Source organism: Epinephelus lanceolatus, chromosome 19, assembly GCF_041903045.1.
Source record: "Epinephelus lanceolatus isolate andai-2023 chromosome 19, ASM4190304v1, whole genome shotgun sequence".
In the NCBI taxonomy this organism is placed as follows: domain Eukaryota; kingdom Metazoa; phylum Chordata; class Actinopteri; order Perciformes; family Serranidae; genus Epinephelus; species Epinephelus lanceolatus.
Genome location: NC_135752.1, coordinates 22774175 through 22788688, shown reverse-complemented (window position 1 = coordinate 22788688; position 14514 = coordinate 22774175). Strand labels below are relative to the sequence as shown.

General features: G+C 42.5%; 1 protein-coding gene across 1 annotated transcript in view; it reads right to left on the bottom strand.

Moving 5' to 3' along the window:
• Positions 1–8391: 8391 nt before the first annotated feature.
• The window catches only part of LOC117269213 (protein FAM163B), a 33354-nt gene continuing 27231 nt past the window's right edge, over positions 8392–14514 (bottom strand). Inside the window, exons 2-3 of the mRNA XM_033646088.2 lie at positions 13267–13382; positions 8392–11010 (exon numbers count right to left, since the gene is read on the bottom strand). Of these exons, the coding sequence (XP_033501979.1) occupies positions 10570–11010; positions 13267–13359 (534 nt within the window). The 5' untranslated portion in view covers positions 13360–13382 and the 3' untranslated portion in view covers positions 8392–10569. The remainder of the gene's footprint in view (positions 11011–13266; positions 13383–14514) is intronic.

Sequence of the window (14514 nt, the reverse complement as noted above, 5' to 3'; positions counted from 1 at the left end):
AGGGAATTATGTTTTTTTTTTAAATTTGGCACAGCTTTAAATGGTCACACACACACACACACACACACACACACACACACACATATATATATATATATATATATATATATATATATATATACACACATTATTATTATTATTTATTTATTTCAATAACCTAAGAACCCCAAAACCTGGAAGTGGGTTTGAAAGGCATGTTTTCCTTATAAAGAATATTCACCAAAATTATTACATTTATCATAGCCAGAAACTGTGGATATTTCAACTCTGTTGGACTTTCAAATTTCTTTCAAAGTCATTTTATTCTTTAGCAGCCTCTTGCTCACCTGGTAGAGTGTGTGCCACGTCCTCTGCAGCGGCTTGGGACCAGCAACCTATGGCCCTTTGCTGCATGTCACCCCTGCTCTCTCTGCCACCTTTCCTGTCTATCTTGGCTGTCCTATCAATAAAGGCAAAAACACTCCAAAAATCTTTTAAAAAATCACTCTATTCTTTGTCTCATTTAAAATATCACCAACAAAACACCATTTGTGCTATCCCTTTGCCTCAAGTATTCTGTGTAAGACAGGTGAGTGGGTCCTACACACCAATGTCATTCAAACTGACAGCTCCATCTGTGTATTATGATTTATTAATTGTGAGCTCAAAGGATAATTCAAAAAATGACTGTTGAGATAAATGATATATGCACTGCTTGCATGATTTATGATATATGCATGCAGAGGTCACAAGCTATTAAATTGCTTGGGTATGTAGGCTATAGGTGATACCTGTGCTAAATCATCAAGGGGTCCCATTTGGAGAATTGTAGCCTATTTGATGCCAAAATAAATCACACCATAACATCATTTGTGACCCTTTCAATTGAGGTTCATTGTAATTTGATATAAGGAAAAAAAACATTTATCTTAACGTTAAACTTACTGACATGAAATGGGTTATTTAGCCAAAATTCCTTTAGGTTAAGCTAAGTAAGTACCAGTGTTTGGCTGGGATGTGCCAACAGAGCCACCATCCTTATTGGACCACCAGATGGTGTAAAAGCACCACTTTGAGCTGACTCTGTATCTGCCTTCATCTCATTTCTCTGCTGATTCCCTCTCATAACATACATATTCTCCCTCCCTTTCTCTCTCTGTCTGAAACAACCCACTCACTTGTTGACTGAGAAAAATGTTGCATAATCTGAGAGTGATGTTGTGGCATATATTCGTGTGCTAATCCAAACCGAGGCTACTCTGAGCTGCCCATCAACCAAGGTGCCTCTCAGACTGATTCAAAGGCATCATCAGTGCTCTAAATCTAAAGCGGTGGTGGATTAAAAAAGCAAAAGGTCACGTTCAATCCACAAACACACACACAGACGCACACACTTTTCCACCTCATATTGGGGCCAGTACAGTTCACTGGGCAAGTACCAAAGGAAGTGAACGCAGCTTGAGATTTAGCTCTTAAAACAGAGAGAGGGAGAGACAGAGAGCATGAGTCGGAGAGAGAGACAGGGTTCAAAGAGACAAGAGGAGAGTGAGACAGAAAGCAGATAAAGTGTGTATCCAGGGGAGGGGGGTTGGTGTTGGGGGTGTGGAGGACATAAAATCGAGTCCATTCTGCTTTATGTCCTCAGGATTCATTGCTTATTTATTAGTTGTTATACAGAGACAGAGAGGGTCTGGAATGAAAAATTCAGACAGGAGGCATGGCCTTTTCTCCTTTTAGAAATCACAAGATTACACACACTGGGCGGTAATGGTTCCTGCATGCAGTCATGTGTGTGTGAGACAGAGGGGGAGAGATTTGTGGAGGATGGCTATTTCTCCACAACTCCGACACAGCGATAAGCCTCTGTGTATGTGTGTGTGTGTCACATTTTCTCAATGGCTGCTATGCATCTCTGAGTTTTGTTAATCAAGGACACAAAGTCATGTGTTTCATTTGGGAGCGCTCTGATGACAGGGACACTTTGTCTCAGCAAATATAACATCTGCTGTTATTGTTAATGGGAGCAAGTGTCTGTTGGTGATGCTTGTTGTACTTTTGTCTATAGTTGGAGGGAAGTGCTCCTTCGTAATGTGCTACCAACCTCTCAAAGCTTAGCCTGCCTGAGTTTATTTTTGGCCATCTGGGCGATGTCCATATTGATGGTGAGGGGTCTCAGGAATGCCAAAACACAGGACTAAAGTATTGGCAAGCAATGTTCTGCATATGTTGTGTGACAGAACACAGTATCATTACAGAATTTAGCAGCAGTATTTGTTTATTAGTCAAAAACGCTGCTTTATGCTTCATATGAACGTAATTAGAAGTCAAGTGTGCAGGTGGATGGGTATTATTTGATATACCCTTGTCATGGCTTGTCATGGCTGGAAAACTTGTCATGGCTGGAAAACTTGTCATGGCTGGAAAACTCAGTCTTTATTGAATTAACATTTTGTATTTTGAATTCTTGTTAATTAAAGGTCCACTTACTTTTTCTGGGCATTGAGGTCATTATTAGATGTGATTGGTTCCCCCTGTAAAATGGTAGCAATGGTAGTTAAGTTTTTCTTTTGTTTCTATGTTTCCAAGATGAAAACTGAACTGTCTTTTCAAAGGTTTAGTCTGTAAGATTTAAGGGGGTTCAGCTGAAATGAGTTTCCTCAGTGGGATGACTGGGCTCAGCCTTAGAGATAGGGTGAGGAGCTTGGACATCCGGAGGGAGCTCGGAGTTGAGCCGCTGCTCCTTTACGTTCAAAGGGGTCAGTTGAGGTGGTTCAGGCATCTGATAAGGATGCCTCCTGGGCGTCTCCTGCTGGAGGTGTCTCGGGCATGGCCCACTGGTAGAAGACCCCTGGTAGACCTAGCACACGCTGGAGGGATTATATATCTCCTCTGGCCTGGGAATGCCTCAGGGTCCCCCTGGAGGAGCTGGAAAGTGTTGAGAGACGTCTGGGGGGCTTTGCTTGGCCTGCTGGCCCCAAATAAGTGGATAGAAATGGATGGATGGATAAGGGCATCTAGTGGTGAGGACTGCAGATTGCAATCCGCTCAACCTCGTCCCAGTTAGAATTTCTTTGGTGTTCATCGTTCAGGAGGTTTATACCATGAGCTGAATTATCCACAGAGGTCTCTTCCTCTCCGAAACAAATGCAGCACATGGTTAAAACCAGTAAAAACACTGAATAAAGCAGTGTCATGCTACAAATCAGTCTTTCTCCTATGCTGTTCTGCACATCGCAAACCAGCACCTTGCCCAGTGCCTGCCAATGTGTGCTCACCATTTTCCTCTGATAAGATCTAGACATTCTGGAGGTTTTTACCAGGAGCCAAATTATCCACAGAGGACTCTTCCTCTCCAAAACAATCTGATCGGGTGATTTAAATGGGTAAAAACACTGACTAAAGCAGTTTCACGTTAAATAATCTTTGCTTTTCTGACACTGCTTGTCATGGAGGGACTGCCAGCTGACACACAAACATGAATGGCCCTATCTAGGACCAGTGTTTGGTCTCTCCATTCTGGGCTACTGTAGAAACATGGCAGTGCAATATAGCGATCTCCATGGACAAGGACCTGCTCTCTATGTGGACACACAACTTGTTGTTTTTCAAAACAGACATCTCAAAACTTGAAGACATGAAATCCAAACTACCTCTTTGTCTTTCACCGAAGAAACTTTCACAAAGAGCTTATAAAGAAGCAGAATTTTAAAAGTATGCATAAGAGGAAGAACATAAAAGAGGGGGCGGTGAGAAAAGTAAGCATAAGAAAAATTCAAGCAGCAGAAGAACAAGCAATGGTAATGAGGGGAGGGAACAGAGCAAGAGGTCGAAAACAGCAGGACAATAAGAGGAAAGGAGGAGAACGGGTAGGAAGCGCTGGTTTGTAATGTTAGTTGGAAAGCCTCATATCTATCATGTTCATAATTCATGGAAACCCTGCCGCTCCTCTGTACTGCATCTAAATTCCACTGCTGGGGAATTATGGCCAGGGACCATAAAACAGACACACACACACACATACACACACAACATGTAGTACAAGAGAGTAAGGGAGGGTGAAAAGATAGCAGAGGAACAAGAAGAAGAAAGAGAGAGTGCACGAGAGATGCAGCGGACAGACAGGGTGAGAGAGAGGGAGCGCGCTGCTGCAGGATGAGGGGTAGATGAGGGGGATGATTCAAAGCGTGTCATAAAACATCAATACACCTCTAAAGGCCGTGCTACGAGCTCTGCTTACACTGGAGGCGATTATGCCTCTAAATAATTCACAAAGCCTGTGCAAGCGCTTATTCACTCAAATACAGGAAACTTTTTTGCAAACAAAGACAGAAATATATGATACAAAACACACACCTCCCAAAAACATACACACAGAGATGCAAATCAGCAAGGTTGTACATTTTGTTTCAACACTGGGGGGCATATATGAAACAATGGGTTTGAGGGTCAAACACTTAATTTCCTGCATTCTAGTGAATTTTTATGCGCTAATTTCTGCATTTATGCATCAATTTATAGTATGAAGGTCTTTAAAAAAAACCTACACCTATGCAAATGAGTGTTTCCACAGAAATACACACTCACATTGGAGGTTTGGCTGGAGTTAAACGTAGGACAAAATATCTGTGGTTATATTTAGCTATTCAGAATCATTTGGCTGTTTCAGTTATGAGGCAGACTCCTTCTGAGCTGGACAATGTCAGCCGTGATGGAAGGATACCGCCACAAACCTCCAATCTCACTCTCACAACAGCATCTTTATCAAAACAGTATTGATTCCCCCATCAGGTGTTTGTAACAGAATGCTACACATGCCTTTACTTTTTAAAGAGCTGCTAGCAGCAATCTCAGAACCCATCAGCGATCAGTCTGCATACATATGCAGATATCTCTTTGTAGAGATAGGGCAAGCATTTGTCTCTAAGCCAAGCTGCAGTATGCTAAACATGTTCTAGACCCCAAATTGGATGCAGTGTTATCAGACAAGTATAGCCCTAGTATCATTGCATGTAAATTACGCTGAATATAAAGAGAATAAATAAATACATTTCCGGCCATTTCTTCTTGCCTGTGGAATGTTAGTGTGACAGTAATTCCCTGTTACAGTACTTACAATTCATGTAGAAGTTTGAGTTTGAATGCATCCACATCAAAGAGAATCCATCATAATCTGAGAGGTTTTTCATGTCTGAAGCAGTGCTGTTGTATTAATGCCATCACAAAATGGCTATTCATGTCTCTGCCAGGGAGGCCTCGGTTTGATATCAGCTCCTCTACGCCTCCATCTGTCTGTGTACTCTGTGGTATGTGCTATTTCTCATTCATTAGCTCTGACTCATCCTGCATATAACTACCTCTATTTCCTGTCTGAAATAGTTTTTAGTTGTTTTCTATTGTATGATTAGTCTGCTTGCCCCTCTGACTCACTCAGTTTATTGTCAGAATAAAGCTTCCCATTTTCGTCTTTTAGCCTCCCTGCATGGATGACTTTTCATTGTGGCTATCATCTCCTCGCCTTTGACTGTCAGGCTGGTTTATCATTGCACTTAAGCATCCCATTCTTGTTTCTTAGCCCTCCCATTCAAACTTGTTTGCTGTCATGACTCTCACCTCGTTGCCTCAGGGGTGACTGGATCTGTGTGCAAACAGACCGTATCACTATTGCTTTTGTTGGAGGTTTGGCAGGCGTCACTGTTTTATCTGTTACCGTATGTCTGATGTTTGGCTATCAACATAACAGAAAAACATATTAGCAGGTCCACCAGTTTCTCTTGGAGACATATTTACTCCCGTAAGCTTTCAGAGAACACAACTTTGGGCTGCTGCTATGCAATAACGGTAATTTTCCTCTATTAGTTAAAGTGGCAGATCTTCCTAAAGGCGACAATCAAAAACATTGAACATAAGGGAAACGGCGGAGTGGAGTATATGTGGAAAGCATTAAGAGAAAATGAAAGGCAAAAGCCATCCAGGGCGCAGTACGAAAACAGTAAGAATACAAAATGTACACATTTTCACATTCTTCTATTGTTTTTCTCATTTGTTATTGTTGTTTGTTAGCTGTTTATTTGTGTCGATTTCTCATCAGCGCTGATTCTTGTTAGTAACAAATACAGTTATCACCCATCTATCCATCCATACATCCATTTTTATCTGTTTATCTGGGGCCGAGTCGCGGGGGCAGCAGGCAAAGCAAACCACCCCAGATGTCCCTCTCCCCAGCAGTGCTTTCCAGCTCCTCCTGGGGGACCCCAAGGTGTTCCCAGGCCAGATGAGATATGTAATCCCTCCAGTGTGGTCTGGATCCGCCCGAGGGCCTCTTATCAGTGAGACGTGCCCGGAACACCTCCAACAGGAGGCGCCCAGGAGGCATCCTGATCAGATGCCCGAATCACCACAACTGACTCCTAATGACGCGAAGGCACAGCGGCTCTACTCCAAGCTCCTTACGGACGTCCAAGCTCCTTACCCTATCTCTAAGGCTGAGCCCAGCCACCCCACAATGGAAACTCCTTCCGGCCACTCGTATACTCGATCTCATTCTTCTCACTGTCCAGAGCTCATGACCATAGGTGAGGGTTGGGACATGGATGGACCAGTAAATCAAAAGCTTTGCCTTAAGGCTCAGCTCCCTCTTCACCACGATGGTCTGGCGCAGTGCTTGCATCACTGCAGAAGCTGGACCAAACCGCTCATCCATCTCAGGCTCCATTCTACCCTCACTCGTGAACAAGACCCTGAGATACTTGAACTCCCTTTCTTAAGGCTGTAAATCTCTCACCGGCAGAGAACTATGGCCTCAGATTTGGAGGTGCTGACTCTCATCCGACTGCTTCACCCTTGGCTGCAAACCGCCCCAGTTCATGCTGGAGGTCACAGTATGATGAAGCCAACAGAACCACATCATCTGCAAAAAGCAGAGATGCAATGCTGAGGTCCCCAAACCAGACCCCCTCCTCCCCTGGCTGCGCCTCGAGATCCTGTCCATAAAACAGGATTGGTGACAAGGGACAACCCTGGTGCATGGGTTGCCCCTTACAAGTAATATAAAGATAATAATACTAATAATAATCAGAGAGGTTGAGGAGCTGGCCTAGGGCACTGAATGAATTTGGTCTGGCACTGTTGGTGAACAGATGTTGGCTTATTAGCGTTATCAACAACAAATAGCCAACATATGCGTCACACAAAACAGAATTTGATTCCTGTTGTCAGTCTAGGATGGGACATTTTTCTTCAAAGAGATATCCAAACGCAGCTGCTTTGTAAAGCAGTAAACCTAATGTACTAAATCCCATTTCAATCCTGCAGTCTAGACAAAAATGAATCATGCATTTTCTTGCGTGACTCTCTGCATGCTGTTTGTGCTGTGGTGCTTTGACCTAAGCATATGTTACAGCGCGCTGATATTTACCCTGAGTTTAGCAGTTCACTAAATAAGATAATCCAGGATGATGCACCGCGCTTATGGCTGAATCCACTGTTTAACATTTGGCAGCCGGCAGAAATATGGTCCTGTGGAGCATGTTCTTGTCACAGTAAATGTCCTTGGACAAACCTTTATATCAAGAAGCACTTAGGATAAAAGCATACAATGCAAAACTTAGTTTTAAAGGTCTCATGTGTAGGATTTAGGGGGATTTATGCAGAAATGGAATATAATATTCATAACTGTTAGTTAGTTTATAATCATCTGAAACTGAGAGATTTGTTACCTTAGAACAGGCATGTCCAAAGTCTGGCCCGGGGGCCAATTGTGGCCCCCAGACCAATTTTAATTGGCCCTCAGCTTGACTTTCAAAATATACCATATGTGGCCCTTGACACAATAATGGTTAATTGAGCAAGATCACTTTGCATTTTTACCTTTCACCTCACAATGATAGGACTATTATACAGTTTGTAGACAAGCATCAAGTAGTAATAAATCATTAAAAGATAAAAATGGTTGCATTTGTCTCACTTTTTTTTTTAAACCCATTTGATGCGAGAATCAGTTGGCCCCCAAGTATTTTCACATTATTTTATCTGGCCCCCATTCAAAAAAGTTTGGACGTCCCTGCCTTATAATGAGGCATTCAACTGCATTCGACACATGGAGAGGGTGATCTTCCAGGGAGTCCTCCATGTTGTTTCTACAGCCCAGAATGGTCAAACCAAACCTTGGCTCTAGATAAGACCACCTTTCTCCTTCATGCCTGGCACACGGGAGAACTTTGAAATGGTTGCAACCTCAGCACAAGATGCCTCTAAATCATACACACTAGACCTTTGAATATGTAAATTATTTAAATGGAACAAATGACTCTCCAGGCTTCACATTCACAAATATTTGAATATGAATTTGAGCTGCAAGAAAGCCTTTTTCTCAACATTTCATTTTGGTGAAATGAACAACGAGAACAAAACAGATCAGAAGGATTTTCACACCATTTTATTAGCAACAATGTGTCTGTTAGTTATATATTAGAAACAAGGACAGAAACATTTCTGCTGTACTGTACTGAGTCTGAAAAACCAGCTGGATCATAAAATAAAGCAAGTAATTCAAATACTGTAGGGAAAAAGCAACACTGCATTTGAATATACACTTGTAATAATAATAATAATAATAATCATAATAATTATAATAAATTTCTCTCATAGTTCTTTATGGCACTAAATTTCCTGTGCAACTGTCACATCGGTTTATAAAGTAAGGAAAGCATAGCATTGAGAACTCTGTGTGTGTGTGTGTGTGTGTGTGTGTGTGTGTGTGTGTGTTTTAATGTATTTGCAGGAAAGCACATGTCACAAGAGGAAAAACTTAAAACAAATTCACTCACTGTTTTACCCTTTGGGAATATAAATGAGCATGATCGCTGATAAAATCAACAGAGAGACAGAGAGAGAGAGGTACAACAGCTTTTACCATCTATTTTGAGAAGGAGGGGAGGTCCAAGAGGGACTATCTAATCCGCTTCGAGCCCCTCACACAACCACAAGCATTTCTTCTTAAATTCAAGCAGTAAATAATTTCATTCATTAAACGTGTGTCCCATGTCCATAAAACTCAGCCACTGCTCCTCCAGTCAGAAAATCAGCCCTCCAGCCAGGCTGGGCGGCCAAGCGCAGAAAATAAAAACAATCCCAAGAAGGAACTCTCTGAGTACCTCAGAGGAAGAGCAAATATTCCTCAGTCCAACGACTCGAGAGAAGAGAGAGACCGGAGTGTATGCTATGGCCTGTTAAATATTTATAGATGTGCCTTTAAAGGTGAATTAATCTTTAGCCCATGAATCCATATATCAACAAATCAGAGACGACACAAGGAATGCAGTGAAGAGTCCACGAAATGAAACTTGAGTGAAGAACTAAAATGAATATCACACTTAAAAGTGCTGCTGTAAAAACCTTTGTACTCCTCTGACAGCCACCTACATCTTGAGTCTGTGTTATAGCATTAATCGCTAAAATAAACATTTACAAAATAGAGCTTGTCACGTCATCTGGTTGGGTCATGGATTTAAAGGTAAAGTGGCAAACTAATACAATCACTTCACCCTATACAATAAATGTTTAAAATGTTATTGCAACCCACCACTGGGTTCGGTATACATAGGGGTGACAGACTGTGTTTAACCGTATGGAATAAGATCCTGGTATAACAACTGGTCGAGTTATACACACACACACACACACGCACACATGCATGCAAGCACAGTCACACGAATGCACACAAATGCAAGAACCCGTCCCCCTTTGGCACCTAGTCCACCCTGCCTGTAAGAACACAGAGGTCTGTGTCTGCTGAAGTCTACTGTATATACACTTTGCGTTGTCAGCAGACGCTCAGAGAAACCAGCCTCCCGTCAAAACTGGAGACCTCTATGAAAGGATATGGAAAACAAGCGGGGATTTTCCATCTTCTGTGAGCCCTTTATGTCTTCAAATATTATGGCCTAAGTTAAGTCTATCTGAAATGTCAGTGGGTGGCAGCTAAAACATGACATCCCCCTTCCTCCACTGATGGTGAGTGATATTTTATAATCTCTATAATCTGTGGATGGAGGAGCAGACAGATCATCCTGTCATAGGAGAGGGAAACACTGGACTTCTCCTAATCATATTTTGTTTGTAGCAGCTATGACAGAGAAAATCCCTGCCGATAACGTCATTTCGACATGGCGGGAATCTGTGTATCTTTCAGGCCATGGGTAGAGGAGTCCAGAGGAAGTAGGGCTACACAAACTTTATCAAATTGTAAAACAAATTTCATTCTGATTGTTAAAAAAGAGCTTCTCAAAACAAAACAAACCAGGAAGTTCATGTTTTTGATAATTTAACATTTTTAAAATACTTTAAACTCTATGGTGGCCCAAAGGTAAGGTCCTGGACCTGAGCATAGTACCTTTAAAATTCCAGTCCTGAGTGCCATCTGAGTCCTCCATTCTGCAAGAGGTGACCAGTAGAAGGAGACCAGACTAGATCAGACCACACTAGACTGGACTAAACTGGTCAAGATGACAAAAATACAGTCTGACTCAGTCCGGCCTAGGCCATCCCTGTTCATTGAAGCACAAACTTACACCGAGATCCAACCTCACCCAGCTAAACATCAGTGCTGATGCTACAGCTGCGTTGGAACATGTCCCTCATGGTGACCGACCGGGCCAGGTTCGGTTTACGGTAGTTTGAAATGTTCACAGGCACTGGCAGGTCCAGGTCCTGCTGCTGGACGCTGCGGTAGCTGATCCGGTCACCTCCGTTCCTCAGCCCATCTGGTTGATGGTGGATCTGCGGCTGAGGCGGGGGCTGGAGGTAGAAAGGCAGCTCATAGTGCGTACAGGATGGACAGAAGGTCTGTGAACGCGTCAGTTTCCTGGCCATGGGAGGGGTGGAGAAAAGGGCAGGGCCATTGGGGATGGAGGAGGCGGCGGCCGTCGCCGCCACAATGTTGTGATTGGAGTGGACCGGTGGGAGGCGGGACGTAACGGCAAAGTCTGGCTCCTCCTCCTCCGACTCGGACTCTTCCTTCTTACAGCAATAGTACTGATGGTGGGACAGGAAGGAGGGTGGGATATAGAGAAAAATCATGGATGACAGAAATGAGAGAGGAAGACGGAAGAAAGGGACAGAGAGAGAAAAGAGGCACCAGATGATGTAAAATGTATGTGAGATGAGGGAGAGAGGAGGGGAGTTAAAAAAGAGGCATAACATAAAGTTAATGAACAATAAAGAGAACGTGATAAGAGAAAAAGAGGGACATTTATTACACTGAAATGTCTGCATAGCCATGGTGTTCGCAGGAACACAGCAAAATAAATGCCTTGGTGAATTAGTTTACATGCATGATCCAGCTAATAAAGTCTAGGTCGACCTCTATATTACAATAATTATGGTTATGTAGTACCATTTTACAGTGTTTGGAACATAAATTCAGAGGTAGTGTGCATATGGAGTAGAAGAAAATGGCAAATAACATTTCATTGAAAGCCTAAATTATTGTATCTACACATTTATCAAGAACGTAAGACTACCACAATTCATTTAACACTATTTAGAGGAGGATGTCTCTTACAATCTAACCCCACTTTAGCCCATTTCCCCATGAGGTTTTCTCCAATCTACACGACCCAACATGTTCATGTGTCATTTCAAAAGCTGCACCTGTGCTACAGTATGATGTCGAAAAGGTTTATTTCCCTCACCATGCCAAATCCTCAACAATTACAGTTCAAACAGACTTGTAAACAGAATCCACTTTTCAGTGGAAAATTTGTGGCAGCTATTTCTGGCCCACAAAATGTAGCTTTCAAATTCACTCCTGGCAGCCTGCCAACTAATATGAAGCCATAATTTGTGGATCACTTTTGATTTTGCTGTGAAATATATAAACCCCAAGAACTGTAATCAGCTCTGAGTGGAAAGGTTCATATCATTTCCACTCCAGCAATGTTAGCTTAGTTTCCATTTGAACTCTGTAAATGGGCTGCATTTATATAGTGCTGTTATCCAAGGTGCTCTGCAGTTTGCCTCGCATTCACCCATCTACTCACACTCACACATGGATGGCAGATAGCTACCAGAGGAGGCCGTAGCCTAACCACTGGGGGCAATTTGGAGATCAGTGTCTTGGTCAAGGACACTTTGACACATGGATAGGAAGAGCTGGATACGAACCACCAACTCTGCAATTAATGCTCTACCTGCTGAGCTACAGGCGAAATGCCTCAGGCCCCTGCTCAGAGCTTTTAGGTCTCTATGTGTAGGAAATTTGTTTTGCCATAGCCTTTCAGTAATGAGCCAGATTTTAGACATCATCTACACATTACTGTTCACATAGATTATCAGCCCTATTTTGGCTGTCATAATGTAACTGCACTAAACATGAGCTCAAACACAGCTGTGCCTAAGTACAGCCTCAAAGAGATGCCACCGTGGCTGTAGACTCTTAATTCCACTCAGTTTTACTTTAGTGTTTTTTTTTTTTTTGGAGTCAACAGTGAAATTTGGTGAACACGTTTTAGCATGGGCCAAGGAATATTATATTTGCTGCAGCCCAGTTGCCAGAAGAAAATGTTGGCATTGTATGTTTCTGCAAATTAAGGATATATTACATTTGGACATTTCATACATATCATATCAAGACTCTTAAGTTCTGATTACGTGTATATGAGCTGACTTTATCACTGGGAGGTTGAGGGGATGACACCTGGGTGAGGCGACTACCAAGCTGCAAACCACCTTTCAAGACCAACAAACAACAAAACCAGTTGTTTTTAGTGAGACATTGCGACATTTCTAGCATGATTGTGCCAAAACTGGGTATCTTAGGCCAAAAAAATGATATTTTCCCAACCATAATCAAGTGGTTTTTGTGCCTAAACATAACCACACAGTAACCACAGTTGTAAAAATAGAGAATCATAAAGCTCCAGCATATTCACTACATAATAACGTACAAATATTACATATCTGTGGTTTGCATAAACACACAATGCCAACATTTCTTATGGTAATTGGGTAAATTCTCTGACAGATTCCATGGCTACCATTACCCAAACAGCATGACCGTCTGTATTTTCAATTCTGAATACAGCTGTCGAGTGAAATGTTCAAAAAATGTTCTATTTCATTAACAAAGGCTTGTGCAGCCTTGACAGACACAGACAAAGAGTACAGCCACATTCATTAATTAACACTTTTGGCTGAAAGAACTCAAGGACGTCCGGTATTTGCAGCTCCACAGACTGTCAGAGGAAATACAGTGAATGCAACAGAGTCTGAAAGCAGCTGTGGCCTCACCTGCAGCCTACAGTAGCACAGTACTGCGATGATAAGGAGTAATATAACAGTAGCTAGAATTCCACCAGTGATGACCACTGTCCCGGCTGTCATTCGAATGGCTCTCCATCAACACCCTGCAGAGAGCAAGAGGAGGGAAGGATGGGAGGAGAGAAACAGAGAGAAAGAGTGGACATGAGTAGAGGAGGGTAGGGAGTGAGTGAGAGAAGAAACGGAGGAGAAAGCAGACAATTCATCAGCACAGTGGCTTCATTAAGTAGATTATAACTGTGTGTCATCTCAGTGGTGCTTATTGAATTATCCAGCAGTTAGGAGACATGTAATAGAATCATCCTACAAATGCTTCTCGTAATATAGACGGGATCTCAGGCTGGGACAGAAAAAAAAGAAGTGTCTGAGAGAGGCAAATCAGTATTCAACAGCAGAGCAGAAATGGCAGGAGAGCAAAGAGATAAATGGATGGTGGGAGTGAGGAGAGCTGAAGTGACTGAGCAAGTGATAGAAACAAAGACAGACGGAGCGAGCGGCGCACTGACATGGAGCGAGAGGGAGAGAGAGGTCAAGATGAGCTGAGTAATAGGGATAGAAAGGGATCTGATGAATGGGTATGAAATGGAGAGACAAAAATGATGGAGGGGGATGAAGAGAGTGGTGTGAGAGATAGATGGGGAGAGGTGAAACATAAACAGAGGGCAGATGGAAATGAACAGGGGTGGATGGGAGAAAGAGGAGACAGAGGGGTGATGATGAAGGAACACAGGGTTATCGGGTGACTAAAAAGATAGAAAAGGTGTAAGAGGACAAGCAATGAGAAAAGAGAGGGGGTTTTACTGAGTTGTGAAAGACGATATTTTTATGCATGCACCCAGGACTCGCAAATGCCTACAGTCCCACAGACTTTTGTTCATGCCCACTGCCCAAAAATAAATAACAAAATTCCGATTCAAACCATCATAGCAGGATGGTCAGAGTGGCAGCCATTTTCATGAGTACCATTCCTTCTGCAACCATTGTAGCAGGCTAACTTCCATATAAACCAGGGGTCGGCAACCTTTACTATCAAAAGAGACATTTTTAACTAAAAAAAAACCATTTATATAATATTTGAGCCTTAAAATGAAGGTAGCACCACCTACTCAGTCTCAATTAGCCCATGAACATTACCCAGTGATGGCAGCGTCAGCAGCCATAATTGGGCCAACTGATTTGGCCCAATTATGGGGCATCATTCATGCTAAGTCTCAGCTG